The sequence below is a fragment of the Aspergillus pseudonomiae genome (assembly GCF_009193645.1).
Source record: "Aspergillus pseudonomiae strain CBS 119388 unplaced genomic scaffold BDV37scaffold_22, whole genome shotgun sequence".
Lineage (NCBI taxonomy): Eukaryota > Fungi > Ascomycota > Eurotiomycetes > Eurotiales > Aspergillaceae > Aspergillus > Aspergillus pseudonomiae.
This window is the reverse complement of record NW_022476014.1, coordinates 112,978-129,568: the sequence shown is the minus strand read 5'-3', so window position 1 is coordinate 129,568 and position 16,591 is coordinate 112,978. Positions and strand designations below refer to the sequence as shown.

The window sequence follows — 16,591 nt, the reverse complement described above, 5'->3', positions numbered from 1 at the left end:
TTTTTTCTTTCTTTTTTTTTTTTTTTGCCTCCGTCATTGTCTCGCGCCTCCCTGATGCTGGCCAGAAGCTCTAGAACCGTTTATCTGTGGTTGAGGACCTAATAAGGATCGCTATTCCTGCGAAGTCAGATAAATCCCTTGTCATCTTGCCACCTTCACCGACGCTTTATTCGGGACGACAGTTTTTCATGCTTCACTAGTACCTAGAGCCACTGCTGCTTCCAAACTCTATCGAGACATGGCATCCATAGAATCGCTTCTGAACCCGCTCCCTGACGCAAGTCAGTTCTCTCTCCCAAGCCCGGCTCCGACGAGCTCCGACGCGGCTCCTCGCAGTGAACCACGTCAGAAGAAACCGAAGATCGCGAAAGATGCTCCCATCTTCAAGAGGGGAAAAATTAGGGGAGAGCTGCGGTATCCACCCTGTGAGGAACGCGACGAAGCGTTAACCCAAGCGCATCGCGAGTTCCAACTCCAACCCATGGGGGATATCGCCGAATATCCTAGACACATACCCTATAACAGCGACAAGAAGACGTTCCAAGAGAAGACTGGACGGGAAAGCTTTGAAGGTATGTTGTACTTGTATGCGCACGAAGACAGCGATTCTGATAATCTACAGTGTTCCAGTATACGTTCAAGATCCCGGGCCAGGAGAAGCAATGGACAGTGACGTGGGACTATAACATCGGGCTTGTCCGTACAACGCATCTTTTCAAGTGTCAACAATACTCCAAGGTATGTATGCCCATGACACCTGACACGGAATCGAACTCACCGGAGGATTTTAGACCACTCCTGCCAAAGTCCTGAATGCGAACCCCGGTCTTCGCGACATCTGTCACAATATCACAGGCGGGGCGCTCGCAGCACAAGGTACCGATCATTTCCCATTGCCCATCGTTCCAAACCAACTAACTTTGGACAGGATACTGGATGCCCCTCGAAACCGCAAAGGCTGTTGCTGCAACATTCTGCTGGAATATCCGCCACGCGCTCACGCCGCTGTTCGGCGTTGACTTCCCATCCCTATGCGTGCCCCCCACCAACACCAGTCAATATGGACACATGCTCATAGATCGGGACATCGTGCAAAAGGCGACCGACACCGCGAACTACTACCGAATGCTCGAGCTTCACTCTCCGGAAGTCACCTCCCTCCCACCTATCTTGCACCATCCTACACACCCCCATGGCGAGCCCGATCGCTCTGCCTCATCGCTGGACTGCAACACCCCAGACACATATAATGGGATGCCAAACAGTCCGATCCACAACACATTCACCCCGGTGAACACACCCCGCAGCACGGAAGCAGCGTCTTCGAGCCCACGGCAGGTCCTGGCTGCTCTTTCGAGAGTGCGCGGCAAGACCAACGACGACAGTGGTTCTGAGGGAACACATTCCTCTACCCCGTACTCTGAGAGTATGGACACACCGACCGAGGGTCTATCCGACACTGATGATGAGTATCACGCTAGCGACGGTGGCGATGGTCATGCCATCCAGCCACAGGATACAACGACTGATGATGACGAATACAATATCGGGACGCGCGCCCGGAAGTACAGATCGGCGCTCTTCGCCCGGGAGGTGAAGGCTGCACATGCTCTGCTTAGTCTATGCATGCAGGAGGCAACCGGCAGTGACGAAGAGTATGTCTGGGTTGACAGGGGGCGGAAGAGACGCAGGGCGTCTGCTTAGCCGGTTTTTCTCCGAGTATACTGGTTTGCTTATTTACTTACCGTGAGGACACGAGACGAGAAACGAGAAACATAGACAGGTCGGCGTTAGGTCTTGTATTGTGTAGTGATTGACTTGAATTAAACATTTTATTATGATTAACAGATCTATATCTACTCATCTAGTCATCTATCTATGTATTGATCCATCTCTACACTCAACCCATAAATATCACAATCCCTCCCTTCCCCCTTCTCCATCATTAACCCTCAATCACCAACAACCCCCAAAAACAAAGAAAGAAAAAAACCCTAAGAATCCACCGCAAAACGCGACCACCCCCTAATCTTCACCCCCCAATACCAAAAAACATACGGCACGGGGGTCATCAAGACACTAATACACGCCAAGATGGTAAGCGTATACTGGACGCCCAGGTTACGATAGAACGGGATGCCGACGACGGTCATGCCGCCTGCCGCACAATACCGCGACACAGTCATGAAGCCCAGCGCGGAGGCCGCGTAGATATCGTAGCTGTCGATCACGTACATGTAGCTGGAGATGAAGACGGTGATGGTCCCGAAGCCGAAGACGGCGGAGGCGATGATTGGGGACCAGATTGAGATGTGGTTCTATTTTTTTATTTGGTTAGTTTAGAGAGGTTGATTTAAGGGTTGTCATGCTGGGGATATGACATTGGGGGGAGGGGGAAAAGGTGGGGAGTGAACGTACGTAGTCTGTCCAGCCCATCCAGAATAATCCGATGGGAATGAATGGGGCGCCGAGCATGGCGAACCAGAGCCTGTTTTCGGGTCTTGTTGGGTGGGGGGTTTTCTTCGCATTTTCTTCTTGTTGTTGGTCGTCGTCTTCTTGGGATCCTTCTAAGCTGACGGTTGCATCTGTTCCTGGTCTCGAGACTCCAGTGTTAGAAGAAGAAGTAGAAGCAGCTTCAAACTCCCTCTTAGTCCACACATAAACAACAGGAACCCACAGCCCCGCCGCGGCAATGCCGACATACATCGCGACCCAGACGATATTGGTCAACCCCTGGCTGAGGCCATACACGTCCTGGAAGATGAACGGATACCCGTCGAAGAAGGTAAACAAGACGATATAGATGACGGTCATGTAGAGCGAGATGAGCAGGATAATGGGTTCGTGGACGGTGAGCGCGAACTGGCGTTTGCAGGCGCCGAGAATGCGGTCGAGGAGGGCGATCTTCTGGACGTCCATTTGGGAGCGGTAGCGGTTGTCGCCGGTGACCTGGCGCAGGTGGGCGGCTTTCCATTTCAACAGGAGGGGCCCGTACGTCTCGGGCTGGAAGAGGAGGATGAGGCCCATGACCAGGCCGGACATGATCAGCATGATCCAGTTGGTCCAGCGCCAGGAGAGCGTGCCCTGGCCCATATAGGAGGCGATGACGGGGCCGAAGATGGGCCCGCCGAAGGAGGTGATGGCGTAGAGCGGGAAGGTGAGGGTTTTCTCGAGCGGGTTCCAGAGGTCGGCGATGGTGCCGCCGGCACAGGTGAGGGGCGGGCAGCCGAAGACGCCGGCCAGGAAGCGGAAGGCGAGCTGGGCGCCGATGTTGGGGGCGAGGCCGCTGGCCATGATGAAGATCATGAAGAGGGTGACGGAGCCGATGTAGACGGCGTTGCGGCCGAGGATTTCGGACAAGGGCCCTGAGACGAGGGAGCCGGCGGCGAAGCCGAGGAGGTAGATGCCTGTTGCGAGGGAGGCCACGACCTCGCTGACGTTGAACGCCGCGGCGTTTTGGGGGATCACGGCGGATTCGATGGATGATGCGGCGCCGACTGCAAAGGCGAGGGCGGAGACGATCAGGGTGGCCGTGATTCGCGTGGTCATGCTATAATTGCGCGGATTCATGGGATCCTGGCCCTGCTCCCAGTCGACGAGGAAGACCGACGAGGGCGTCCCGCTGCTGTCGGTGATGTCTCTGCGCTGTACGCCGGGGGGCAGCGCCAGTGGCCGCGATTCGAGTCTCTTCTCCCTGACAGCCTCGTCATTTTCGCTGGTGTTGCCGCTGGTACCTTTGCTTTCACCTGGTACGCTCTGGCCCCATTCCGGATGGTCAGCAAACTGCTTGCGCACGGCCTGGCCGATGCGACGATACTGGAGATAGGACTGCATGGTACGAGAGTCAGTACGGGCCACAGTCGAGGAAAGAAAGCGAGGAAATCGCACTCAATATAGGGCCTGTGAGCTGCTGAATAATATAATGGGGCCATTTTTTCTATCTCGGATTTACAGTGGAGCGATTCGACCGTTCTAGTGGGCTGGAGCCAGCAGGGCCCAGCAGGATCCAGTGTGATAAGACAGTGATTGTTGCTGCATGGAAACCCTTCAAGACTACCTGAATGGGTTATCGGGCCCGCCTCCCTACGGCCGATGTACCGAGTCGGAGAATAAAAGCTTGTCGTGGGGCTTCGGACTTCGCGCCGGCTTACAAATGGCTGGTTCGTGCTCGGTGGTAAATGCCTTCTATTACTGCTATCCCCTAAGGCCGAAGCAATCCCGAGGCCAAACGCCAAAATTACAAATTCAAAGAATCACAAGAGAAAGAGAAAGAGAAAGAGAAAGAGAAAGAGAAAGAGAAAGAGACATATGGAACACAATAACAATGGCCGGCAATAGCCTGAGACCATCACGAAATGAAGTCTAGACGCTCAACGTCTCCCCGTCACCTCGCCACCTCACTCGCTGTCCTCCTCGAAATCATCTTCCGAGGCGTCTCCTCCGTCCTCGCTGTCATCCTCGATCACGTACGTTTTCTTGGCTGCTGCAGTCCGTCGCGCAGGCCGACCAGCGGGTTTCCGAGCAGGACGCACCTCTTCATCTTCGGAACCGGCGGCCGTCTTGCCCCCAGCGGGAGAGTCCAAGATATCATTGGCCATGGCGTCAATGTCGTCATCGGACAAGTCATCCGCTAACTGTTTCTTCCGGGCAGTGGTTTTCGCTTGCTTGGAAGCGTATGCCTTGGCAGCAGGGGACAGAGTGGTTTGCTTGCTGGCCGCAGCCGGCTTAGCGACAGCAGCAGCATCCTTCTTGGGACGACCGCGCGCCTTCGTAGCGGTCGGCTTGGCGGCAGTGGCTGCCGCCTTGCCCCTTGCGGCGGGCTTAGCTTTCGCGGCGGGCTTCACAGGCTCATCGTCATCCTCGTCGGCGACGTTATCATCCGACACCTTCACTTCCTTGGGCTTCACCAGCAGCGATCGCCGTGGAGATTTTGAGGGCAAGAGTTTTCCGTAATCAGTCTCATCGTCAAGATCAGACGAGATCCTCGATGTCTTGGGAGGGCTGGTCTGCAATCCAGAGCTGCTTCCGGGCTTATGCTCGGAGAAAAGCAGTCGGGAGTCGGCCGTACTGCTGTCCTTGGCGCCGATGCCCTTGACCATTTGGCTGACATCACCCAGGAGATCATCTCCGTTGTCACTGTCAGAGTCGCTCAAGGTATACTTGACATGTTTGCGAGACCGGCTAGGGGGAGCGGACGACTTGGCAGCCTCGGCCTTCGTGATCTCCATGAAATCGTCATCATCAAGATCGTCGTCCTCGTCCTCGTCCTCGTCGTCCTTGGGCTTAGGCTTAGCCTTGGCCTTGGCCGCTGGACGGCCTCTCTTGGGAGGTGCCTCGACTTCCATGACGTCCTCATCCACTTCTTTCGCTTTGGAAGCGGTTTTAGCGGCGGCTTTGGGTGCTGCACGACTCTTCTTAGGAATGACCTCTTCGACTTCTGATAGACCCATATCCTCATCTTCATCCTCCTCCTTGGGAGACTTAGACGCTCCACGGTTTTTCTTGGGAATTACTTCCAGATCGAAGTCGTCGTCGAAGTCATCTTCCTCCTTGGGCGGGGATTTAGACTTCGCTGCCGGCTTGTTCAGGTAACTGAGGAGGCCTCCTTTAGGTTCAGCCTTCTTGGCCGCAGCGGATTTCTTCGTCTTAGGCGCAGCAAAGTCCTCATCATCCGGATCATCTCCAAGGGCGGCCTTGCGCTTCTTCGCTCCAGCTCCACGGCCCGCCGTCGTCATGAGCTTCGAGGAGGTGCGCCGACCCATCATAGCCACCTTCCGCAGGCGACGATGTTCATCCTCGAGCTGGAATCTCCATTCAGCGATGAACTCATCCAAGTCATGCTTCCAGATATCTTCCTTGGACATCTTGATTAACGCGTCGACCTCAACCTCCTTGTCGCCAATCTGGCGGCGGAGCTTTTCGACACGCTCCTGCGTCAAAGACCAAATGGGCATGCCCAAAAGGTAGTCGTAGGCATTAGAGAGGATTTCGGTGTCCTGAGAGTCAGACTCCTCGCTCTCTTCCTCGACGACCGGTTCTTGTTCTCCAGCCTTGACGGCTTCGGCCACCTTAGGGAATGCCTTGTACCCTTTATCTTTCAGTTCCTGGACCAGGACAGTCTTCTTCTTCTTGGAGATGACCAACTTCCCATCGATGATCTCCTGGACGAACCGCGCCTGGTTGCTGAGCTTGTCGAGCTCCTTTTGGAGCTGCGAGAGCTGGTACTGCTTGCGCTTCTCGTAGAACTTTAGGCGATAGGTATAGAATTCCTTGAGGATGTCCTCAACCGTGGCATACTTCGTGATGCGACCTTCAGGGTCGAAAGCCACCAAGTTGGTGGTCGCCACCGTTTTAGACAACTTGAACTTCTCCTCTAAGCCTTCCGACAGAGCACCCTTCATGTTCTTCTCATCCAACTGGATGACGAAATGTACCTTGGTATGGGTGTTGTAGTCCTTGTAGTCTTTGATGAATGAGGGGGCCTTTTCAGCTTTGATGATCTCCTCCAGCTTGTCCTTGAAGTCCTGGGTCCAGGTCCGGATAGGAAGTTCGGTGATTTCAACTTCCTTCTCGCCGGTCTCTTTGATGATACCACTGAACTTGTAGCGATCGCCACCGACATCGGTAACTTCACCGGTGAATCCGCGGAACCATGGCTGCATGGGTCGGATTTCTTCTCCGTCCATAAGTCTCTTGAGGTTGTCCACGATGTCCTCGGGGTTGTAGTTGGGGATGGATGAACTCCAGCCGGTACCGATACCGTCAGTACCGTTGACCAGGAGCATGGGAACCACGGGCACGTAGACTTCCGGCTCAATCTTGGCCCCATCATCCTCATTGTACGTAAGTAGGGGATCGTCATGAGGATGGAAGACACGTCGGGCGAACGGCGACAGACGAGTGTAGATATAACGAGCACTGGCACAGTCGGATCCACCCTGAAGACGACTACCAAAGTTGCCACTGGGCTCCAGACAGTTGATGTTGTTGGACCCAACGAAGCTCTGTGCCAGACCGACGATGGTCTGCTGCAGGGAGGCGTCACCGTGTTGATACGCAGTCATACCCGAAACGTGACCCGCCAACTCGACCACCTTCATATCCTTCTTCAAGTTGCGGCGGAAACAGGTATAGAGAACCTTACGTTGACCGGGCTTGAGGCCATCCACGACCGAAGGAATCGAACGGATATTGTCCGCCATACTGAACAGGATGAGCTCCTTGTTGATGAAGTCGGTGTAAGAAATCTTGGACACGGAGTGATCCAAGAAAGTACCTGGCTTGAACTGACGCAACCATTCCTTTCGCTCATCGGCCTTCTTCTTGGAGAACGCAAGCTCAATCAGTCCCACCTCGTTGTCCTGCATGGTGTGGAACTCCTTGAGATGGCGGTCAAGGTCACGGAAGTAGACTTGTGCATCTTCGGTGGTACTGGTACCCAAACCCTTGTAGTACTTGTGGTCCCAGCCGCGTTCGTGTCGGTGTTCCTCTTTCCAGGCTTCATACTCAGGCATGGTGAAGAACGAGCGCTGTTTCGTCGGATTTTTCGGGTCACCCTTCCACACTTTAATAATAGGGGTGATGAACTCGATGAGAAACTCGGGAATTTTCAACAAGCTCGGGAATTGGGCTTGCAAAAAGTTAATGAGCAAACCCTTAATGTGAGAACCATCATGATCCTGATCGGTCATGATCATCAAGTGTCCATAACGCAGCCCACGGGTGTCCGTGTATTCTTTCTTGTGCTGCAAACCAAGGAAGTTCTTAATGTTCTGAATTTCTGCGTTCTTCGAGATCTGTTCGAACGTGGCATCACGGACGTTGAGTAGCTTTCCTCGAAGGGGGAAAACACCAAAGAGATCTGGACCGACCACCGCACGGCCGGCCATGGCTAGACCCTTGGCCGAGTCACCTTCTGTCAGAATCAGGGTACAATGATGGCCATCCTTGGTACCAGCCTTGTTTGCATCGGTCAGCTTGGGATTGTTCATACGAGCGCGGCGACCACCATCGGTCTTCTTCAACATTTGGTCGGCTTTTTGCTGAGCGAAGTGCAGAATATTCGACATGACGTCCGTCTTCAGGATCTTCTTGTAGAAGTCCTCTTCGAGAACACATTTGCTGCCAAATTGAGATGATTTGGTGGTCAGCTGCTCCTTGGTTTGAGAGGTGAAGGCCGGGTTGACAATGAGCGCGTTGACGAAAATGAAGATGTGATTCCGAATCTGAGCTGGCTTCAACGTGGCACCATTCTTGTTCTTTTTCTTCACTTGATCGGCCAATTTGGAACAGATCTGGTCGGCAATGTAGTTGACGTGGGTACCACCGGAGGTCGTCGCAATGGAGTTCACGAACGACACCTGCTGGAAGGAACCGTCCGAGACAGCAAAGCCAACCTCCCAGCGAGGATCGGGGCTGCAGGTGATGATCTCATCCTTGGGGGCAGGGCCATCATCCCCACGTTCCCGGCGAATCGCCTTGGTGTACATTTCCATATACTTCTTGAAGTTGCGGACGGGCACCCGGCTACCGTTCAACTTGACCGCCACTTTCGCGGTTCCCGCCAAATCGTAAATACGACGCTTCACAAGGGCCTCGAAATCGTTATCCATGCCGTCCATTCCAAACTTGGCGTAGTCTGGCTTAAAGGTGACCTTGGTGTAGTCGTCGCCCTTGGCGTCAGTAATCTTCGCCTTGCCCATCTTTGTCATGTTGTTGGTCCACGTTTGCTTGTATTTCTTCTTCTGCCGCGAGTCCTGAGTCTCGATGCTGAACTCGGTGGAGAAGACGTTACAGAGCTTGGCACCGTAACCGTTACGACCACCAGTGACCTTCTGCTGGGTATCATCGTAGTTGGAAGAGGTGAGCAAATGACCAAAAATGAGTTCGGGCACGTAAATCTTCTCCTTCGCGTGCATCTCGATTGGAATACCGCGGCCGTTGTTCCACACGCTGATTTCACCGGTTTCCCGGTTAATGGTGACACGCATTTCATCCATGTTGGAATCATTTTGTTTGTTATCGGCGGCGTTCACGACGATTTCATCGAAAATCTTGTAGAGACCAGGGACGTACGAGACCTCACGGTACTCCATCCCCTCCGTCTCCGAACTGTACACCCACATGAGCTGCGAAGTACGTTCGATGGACCCGATATATGTATCCGGACGTTTAATGATATGTTCAAGTTGTGTAAGCTGCATCTTTGGTTAGCTCGCGACTGGCAATTGTCCGGGACGCTACTTGCCTTCTGGTACTTCTCTGATACGTTCGAGTCCTTGGGGCCGGCGTCAGCATCGTTCGTGAAGGATTCATTTTCCACATCTGCGAGAGGCTTGGAGCCGCCCTTCTTCGCTGCGGGGGCTTTCTTCGCCTTCTTCGGGGGTGTATGTGACAGGACGGAGTCGTCATCATCCAGCTGATCGCCGTCTGACATGTCGTCGTCGTCGCTGTCCGGCTTGGCGCGCTTCTTTGAAGCCGCGGCCTTTCCGGTCGCTTTGCTTGTGAGGGTTGTTTGCGTCATCTTCTTAGGCACAGCTGCTTTCTTGGGGGCCGCCTTCGCCTTGGGCTTCTATGCGACTGTCAGTATTTACAGATGGATTGAGCAACATGACAGTCCAACATACGGGAGCTGGCTCAAAGTCAGAGCTTCCGTCATCCTCAAAGACGGAATCATCCAATATCGAATCGTCCATGGTGAGAAAAGTGAACAGTTAGGAAGAAATTATAGATTGAACGTGCGCAACGAATGACAAAAAATTAGAAAAATAGAAGAGAGGGCATATGAACCCTCTCAAGAAGGAAGAGAAGCTGGGTGGCGTTCGGGATAAACAAACAAACCACAGTAAAGTCCCCCAGTCAGAAACTCCTCCTTTGTCGTCGCTTGTGTTGATTTTCTGTTGTTGACGCGCCGATAGCGACTGATGGGTGGGTGGCAGAAACTGTCTTTCCGCCATCGGTTCAGTGTTGTTCCGCCCCGTGGTGGCGGAGCTTTGGCCGCAACGGGCAATCCCTAAACACTTGTGCCCGAACGGGAAACCGTAACCAAAACATCCAGGGGGCGCGGGGGAGGGGAAGTCCGTCTGGACACGAACCAGACAAGATTTCTGAACATCGCGAGGGTACGGAGTCCTCCGGAGTACGCGGCTATCCTTATCTTTCGTCATTGTACGATTCTCTCACCTTTTGTATAAGAAAATAGGGCAACGTGATTCGTTACAGTCTTCTACACCCAGTTTCCCTAGACAACCAGATTGATCAATATGATCCATACAGAAGTATTGCTCATGTTACACAACTCAGTGTCGATGTATCCTTTGTGTTTGACTGAAAGGCTCTGATCCTGTCTTAGAACAGAAAGAAATTCTATATCTAGAACGATAATGGCTGTTCGGCTCTGTAGTACGACTAGTGGGTTCAGCGGATATCTACCCCTTTCCCGAAAGATATATTTGTACACAACAGCACTACTGCCTCCAAACGGCCGAAGCTATAGCCAAGCACTCTAACTGCTTGAGTCACTAGCCCGTTGGAGTTAGCTCTGTAGAGAATGAATGTTCTAAAGTTATGATGGAAGTTTCCATTGTTATTACTTCCGCATGCTTCATAATTCTCCTTTTACTGTTTAATTATCTGAGGAGATTAATAATAATCGCCTAGGTAATCTAAAGAGAAGTTGCCCAACGGCGAGCAAACCAGGCTGGCCTTGGCATACAATACCCGATACAGAGGATATTACATGGTGGCCAATGATGTCGCGCCAGGGACCACACCAGCCAATCAGTCTGAGCGCCATCATACCCGAAACGCATGAAACTCGTTATTGGGCAGTATTATTACATTCAGGGGAAAGCGCCATTAACGAGCCAGTCATGGAATTTCTATTGTCTGTACAGTGGATTGGCCCTCAGGGACTACATGCAGGTACAGTACAGACATACAGTACTAGTACAGTATGCCACACAGGGCTCATGGGGAGTCAAAGTAAAGTGCAAACAGGCCAGCAACAGTCGATGGTCAAAGACGATATGATCATCGCCGCAATGACTTCCTTGGGGGTTCCATGTCCAAGCTCTAAGTCGTCGTCTCCTCACCGTATCGAAGTGGATAACCACACCCATCACCTGCAGGGTTCAAAATTGTTATGGACCATTATAGTGCAGTGGAGACTCGGTCTGGATCGACCGGATCCAGAGAATCCCAGGGCACCCACTGATTCCACGGTGTTTCCATAGGGTTTCTTTCGTCTTGAATTTCGGAGATTAACCCCCCTCAATACAATAGATTGACCGGTGGTATGAGAGTGAGGGCTGAGTGGTCCATCCATGGTCGGTCGAGATTCGAGAATGAGAAGATCTATTTTCGGGGTTGGAGACTTGGAGTGCCCCGGCCGTATTCCATGGTTCGGTTGAGGGTGGAAGTAGCCTGGAGGTACCGAGTACCTGATCTAGGCGGTGGATCGAGTATGGTATCATGCCTACCAACTCACAATCCTTACAGTTCCGCACGATGAGAGTCACAAAGAAGAAGAGGAAATCCATGAGGAGAGAAGCGGAGATGATTATTGAAAGTGATCGGCAGACGAGACTCTTCGGGACTCGGTGGGGGACGAAAGTGCTAATTATTTGAATTTCCCCTGAGGTTGGCTGTCATGACCGTGTACTAACGACTATGGAAATACTAGCGGGTTTAGTACGATTGTAGCGACTGACACTAATTACTCAAGCTAAACAACTTTCTACACTGCTGTCATTATTTCTTCCTCAGGAGTCCGATCACTCAACTTTCTTCCCCCCTTCTCTTTCTCTTGGGATTTTTTATTTTATTTTGTGCTTGACTTGTCTTCCACTCGTTCTGCACCCCGCTACGATATCACCGTCTTTCCCATTCACTGTGGTCGCACTCAGAAATGCTGTCATTATTGACAGCCACTGCTTTGATTGATCGTCGCCACTCTTCTTATCGTCTGCTCGCTCTCCGTTAGCCCCTCGTTCCCCTCAAACCCCGTCATCTCATCAGCGCCAGAAACTCCCCTGAGGGATGAGCTATTGACCTCCATAATTCTATATCAAAATTAAAAAAACAAGAAAGAAAAGGCAACTCGGACATCATGGACAACTCCGAGCCCACCACCCAAATCCATTCGCCCGGCGTGCCGAAGAATATCCCTACGATTCATCAACATTCCGACTCAATGGTGACCGTCCCCTTATCCGACGTACAATCGAGTTCCGAGCATACACAGCCCGATTGGCGGACGCTTGACATTCCTCAGACCCCGATCGAAGTGACGTCGCCACCGGGAGACAGCGTAAATGCGGATGACCCGACGAATACCACACCCACACGAGACTCGGAACAACCGATTCTGCAACCCCGTACATACCGCGCCTCGGTTGTTTCACGAAGTAGCGAAGAAATCTTCCGCGGCGAGGTCGAGGGTGTGGACTGGAGGGAATTGGACAAATCCGAAGAGCAGGAACCGCGTGGGGAGGGGTCCGATGAGGTGCGTATCATACGATGTTGATGGGCGGTAAAAAAGCAGGGCAGAAGGAATTGACCAGTTTTAGTCTACCTCGCTTCTCTTAGCTCGGCTGGAGCAGGAAAACAATGCCTTGGCAACTGATCCCAAGTCGAGGTTGCAAGCACAGCAGTTTCGCGGAGTGAGGAAGTCCCGGTCACAGTCATTGCGCCAGGTTAAGCAATTGATCAATGATGATCACCGGTCGCTGCGATACTCCCAACTTCCTCCGCCCCCGTTGACTGAGCTCGAGTTCTGGGCGGCCCTGGTCTCCGATTACCCACAAACGGCGCAGCGACTGCCAACATTGACCTCGAATAAGATCCGCAGTGGGATCCCGCCTCCTCTGCGGGGGGTCGTCTGGCCGAGCTTGGCTGGAGCTCGAGATACGACATTGTTAGCGGAGTACCAGCGACTTTGCGGCGAGACAAGTCCATACGAAGGACTGATCGGGAAAGATATCGGCCGCAGCTTCCCTAATGTGGAGATGTTCCGCGATCCTAACGGGGAGGGACAGCAGATGCTCGCTCGAGTACTCAAGTGTTTCAGTCTGTACGATACCAAAATTGGTTACTGCCAGGGCCTGGGGTTCGTGGTTGGTCCCTTGTTGATGCACATGACAGACGCCGAAGCCTTCTGCGTCCTTGTACGGTAAGTCAGCCTTTGCTCCCCCATGAACTGGAACCAGACTGACGAATTAGGCTCATGGACCACTATGACATGCGCACATGCTACCTTCCGGATCTATCTGGGCTCCATCTCCGTATTTATCAGTTCCAAAATCTTCTCGCCCGTCTTCGCCCAGCCTTATATGCGCACCTGGAATCGTTGCACGTCGAGCCGATCTACGTATCGCAATGGTTCCTATCATTTTTTGCGGTCGCGTGTCCGATGCCGATGCTTCTCCGGATTTACGACGTCATCTTCCTCGAAGGCGCCTGCGAAACTTTGATGCGCGTGGCGTTGTCGCTTATGCAGCGCAATGAGAAAAAGATCATGGCATGCGCAGAGTTTGAAGACGTTATGCAGCTGTTGTTATCGAGGAGCTTATGGGATACGTAAGTCGCAGCTCTTTTCCGCCGGGAGAACCTCAGCCTAACCGAGATAGATATTCTTGCCACGCGGACGATTTCGTTAACGACTTCGTGTCCTTGACGTCGCTGGTTACTAAGGAGAGTCTCCAGACTCTGGAGGCCAGCTACAACCAGTCCCAAGGCGTGCCGACCGGCATTTCCTTCCCCCAGATGCAAGCTGCGGCGTCCCGGTTTCTGGGCCGTTTCTGGGCGGGGTCTAGCTCTCACACCTCTGCCAAGCCGTTTACCCTCAACCCCAACCACGCTAGCTCCTCGGGCAGCATTCGCCGTACCACTTCCAAACAAAGCATGACCTCGACGCTCAATTCAATTGAATCCGCGTCGGATGCGAGCACTGCTCCGACAGATCTGTCCACTGATGCACCGAAGCCGCGTGTCAAGTCCGTCATGTCTCAGCACAAGGATCGCGATCTGCACACGCAGATTGAGGACTTGCTCATGGCACTCAGTGACTTACAGCGACAGCATGCGGACCTCACTCGGGAACTACAACAAGAGCGCGAAGAGCGTGAAGCCGATCGGGAACTGTCTAAATCGATGCTGGGTTACATTAAGGAGCTCGACAGTCCCCCGACCGATCTGATCACCAAGGCGGAAGAGCGATTTGGAGCGACCGAGGCCCCTGCTCGAGAATCAATCGGCCAAACCAAGCAGCAGCTTCTGGAAGACCTCAATCGATGGAAGGAGATGCACTCTGTGGAATCCGGCCGGTGTCTTGATTTAACGCGCCGGATTGACGAGCACGAGAAAGAAAATAGCTCACTGCGAGAGCAGGTGCGCGAAGCGCGGGGTCGTATTCAGGATGGCTACCGTGAACGGCAACGGCTCGAACGCATGTTGCGCGAATTGCGCACGGCTCGAAACCCCCGAAGTAGTGCCGAGACACCAACAGATTACGGCTCGCCCGTCAGCGAACCGGGAGAGGGTACCCCAGGCGGACTGCGCGAGCTGAGACTGGTCCGCACCAACTCGCAGAAGAGCACTTTCACCAAAAGGACCAGTAGTCTCGGTTTGCAGAACGTTCTGTCGACGGAAAACAACAAACCGGCTGCAGATGAAGCTCTACTCCTTGAATTGGTCAATGCAAAGACGGCGGAGGCGGTAGCGAAGCAGGAGTTGGAAGAGATGAAGGTGAAGATGGAGGGAATGAGGAAGTTAATCGCCGCGTCTCAGCGATCACCGTCGCAGAACGGCGACCGGAATTCCCTGGTTCGATCCCCTTCGTCCGCGGGCAGTCTCCATAAGGCATCTACGGAGCCCGCTACTGGCGGCGGCGGCTTCTTTGGATGGGGTCGCCGGGCGGCCAGCAACGAACAGTATGCCGAGAAATAATTGCGGGGAATCAGGTGCATATATATGGTTGTGTTTGTTTGTCCTGTCCGATTGACCTTGCATGGCGGAGTTGGTGTGGTTGGCGTTCATTTGACGCATATATCCCAAGGACCATAGGCTATATTCTGGTGTACATACATGGAGATCTGAGGGCCTGGTGCATATTGGATTGACTTGTATACCCTCAACTAGTATGTTGCTAAGCATGACTGGCGGCTGAAACCGACAAACATCCGGACCAGTTCGGGCTCAGTAACTTCCAAAGACTCTTCTCTCTACCTTGATTCCATTCATGTACGCATTTTATACCCAAATCGTAATTCATCCCGGACATACTCGACCACTAACTGCAAGATCGACAACCAACGGACCGAGTTCCTCGGCCTTGGCACAAATCACCATTCATTTATCCCATTTCAATCCCCCTGAAGTTCCCTCAACCATTCACGATAGTCTTTGCTCCAACTCACGTAACAAGATCCAAACCAAGATGCCCACAGCCCTTCAGTCAACAGCCGTAGGCTGGCTCTTAATCTCCCTCGGCCACACGGTACATACACCTCGACCACAAATCCCTAAAAGAAAAAGAAAAAAACAAAAACTAACAATAGATATGAAAAAAAAGCTCTCAGCAAAGGACTGGCAATCCCTCCCCCAAGCCCGCACTCTCCCTAATCTTGCCTACACCTGTGCCCGAGCAGGCTGGTTCCAGGGGAGTGGGTTCTTTCTGATGAACGGTACGTTCTCTAGAACCGAGAATTCGTAACCTCTATTGCTTCCCACACATCTAAAAAAATGGAGAACATGAAATAACGATTGCTAATCAACAAACCCATAGCTTTGATAAACTACAGCTGGTCGCAAAACCCGGCTCTGCTGAACGACCCGATTAACCGGGCTGTCGCGGCATTGATGACGGCTATTGTGGGGGTTAGCTCCGGGTGGTATTTGAAACGCGGAGTCAAGAGTAACGGCATCGTGGTTGCGCTGATGGGGGCTTTGCAGGCTTGGGCTGCTTTTGGGAATTGATTTTTGTGGTTCCCCTGGTAATTATTGAATTCTTGTTCATGCAATGGTTTGTAGGTGTGGTCTTTGCTGGAATTGAATGATATAAGGAATTTCCCTGGTTTTATGGAATGAATGGGTTTATTAACTCTGGATGGGTAATCGGAGATATGTCTTTCTATGGAATTATGAATGGAAGGAAGTTATTGAGTGAACTCAGCCTAGCTATTCATCTAGCCATTGCTGTATAAATACAATGTCCTTGAGTAGTTCATAAACCTCGATATTGACCTGTACGAGACGAGAAAGCGCCTTTGAACTCTGTGTCCACTTTCATACTCTAGCAGAAACTATGCACACTTATATCTATGCTTTTGGCCAGAAGAGGCATACTAACAGGTCAAATAATAACTTACAACTTGTTTTGTCTCCAAAGACATCAATGAGCCACAACTTACCTTCTTATATCCAATTGATTGAGAGAGAGAGAGCGTGCAAATGGCCTGCTGACTTGAAAGCAAAGGAATGCCGCAAAGGTATACTTAGTGATATCTATGGGATCTCCATAAAGCTATGTACGGCTTTCGGTAGCGTTGAGACAGCTCATTGTCTACTCGTTCACCGCAAATACCAGCGACTA

General features: G+C 52.4%; 5 protein-coding genes across 5 annotated transcripts; 3 read left to right on the top strand and 2 right to left on the bottom strand.

Moving 5' to 3' along the window:
* The first annotated feature begins 23 nt into the window (after window positions 1–23).
* BDV37DRAFT_244771 (putative APSES transcription factor Xbp1) lies at window positions 24–1,787 on the top strand. The gene is made up of 4 exons (XM_032081586.1): window positions 24–572; window positions 623–738; window positions 792–876; window positions 929–1,787. The coding sequence occupies exons 1-4, from the start codon at window positions 239–241 to the stop codon at window positions 1,702–1,704; spliced, it is 1,311 nt and encodes a 436-aa protein (XP_031942870.1). The 5' UTR covers window positions 24–238; the 3' UTR covers window positions 1,705–1,787.
* Window positions 1,788–1,994: 207 nt separating this feature from the next.
* On the bottom strand, window positions 1,995–3,834 carry BDV37DRAFT_281684 (MFS transporter; the record flags this gene model as incomplete). The annotated part of the gene is made up of 2 exons (XM_032086874.1): window positions 1,995–2,318; window positions 2,419–3,834. 2 exons carry the CDS (start codon window positions 3,832–3,834, stop codon window positions 1,995–1,997), a joined length of 1,740 nt encoding a protein of 579 aa, XP_031942869.1.
* Window positions 3,835–4,212: 378 nt separating this feature from the next.
* Window positions 4,213–9,971, bottom strand: BDV37DRAFT_244765 (DNA topoisomerase 2). Its single transcript, XM_032081585.1, has 2 exons — window positions 9,248–9,971; window positions 4,213–9,197 (listed from the first exon to the last, which is right to left on the bottom strand). The coding sequence occupies exons 1-2, from the start codon at window positions 9,521–9,523 to the stop codon at window positions 4,398–4,400; spliced, it is 5,076 nt and encodes a 1,691-aa protein (XP_031942868.1). The 5' UTR covers window positions 9,524–9,971; the 3' UTR covers window positions 4,213–4,397.
* Window positions 9,972–11,694: 1,723 nt separating this feature from the next.
* Window positions 11,695–15,246, top strand: BDV37DRAFT_244761 (putative GTPase activating protein (Evi5)). The gene is made up of 4 exons (XM_032081584.1): window positions 11,695–12,505; window positions 12,570–13,171; window positions 13,222–13,578; window positions 13,629–15,246. Exons 1-4 carry the CDS (start codon window positions 12,110–12,112, stop codon window positions 14,944–14,946), a joined length of 2,673 nt encoding a protein of 890 aa, XP_031942867.1. The 5' UTR covers window positions 11,695–12,109; the 3' UTR covers window positions 14,947–15,246.
* Window positions 15,247–15,436: 190 nt separating this feature from the next.
* BDV37DRAFT_281681 (uncharacterized protein) lies at window positions 15,437–15,975 on the top strand (the record flags this gene model as incomplete). Its single annotated transcript, XM_032086873.1, has 3 exons — window positions 15,437–15,496; window positions 15,572–15,683; window positions 15,785–15,975. 3 exons carry the CDS (start codon window positions 15,437–15,439, stop codon window positions 15,973–15,975), a joined length of 363 nt encoding a protein of 120 aa, XP_031942866.1.
* Window positions 15,976–16,591: the final 616 nt, after the last annotated feature.

Coding starts and splice junctions, on each gene's coding strand:
- BDV37DRAFT_244771 (XM_032081586.1), top strand. CDS start 239: ATGGCATCCATAGAATCGCTTCTGAACCCGCTCCCTGACGCAAGTCAG. Junction 739..791: donor AGTGTCAACAATACTCCAAG/GTATGTATGCCC, acceptor GGAGGATTTTAG/ACCACTCCTGCCAAAGTCCT. Junction 877..928: donor CGGGGCGCTCGCAGCACAAG/GTACCGATCATT, acceptor AACTTTGGACAG/GATACTGGATGCCCCTCGAA.
- BDV37DRAFT_244765 (XM_032081585.1), bottom strand. CDS start 9,523: ATGACGCAAACAACCCTCACAAGCAAAGCGACCGGAAAGGCCGCGGCT. Junction 9,198..9,247: donor TATCAGAGAAGTACCAGAAG/GCAAGTAGCGTC, acceptor CCAAAGATGCAG/CTTACACAACTTGAACATAT.
- BDV37DRAFT_244761 (XM_032081584.1), top strand. CDS start 12,110: ATGGACAACTCCGAGCCCACCACCCAAATCCATTCGCCCGGCGTGCCG. Junction 12,506..12,569: donor GTGGGGAGGGGTCCGATGAG/GTGCGTATCATA, acceptor GACCAGTTTTAG/TCTACCTCGCTTCTCTTAGC. Junction 13,172..13,221: donor GCCTTCTGCGTCCTTGTACG/GTAAGTCAGCCT, acceptor CTGACGAATTAG/GCTCATGGACCACTATGACA.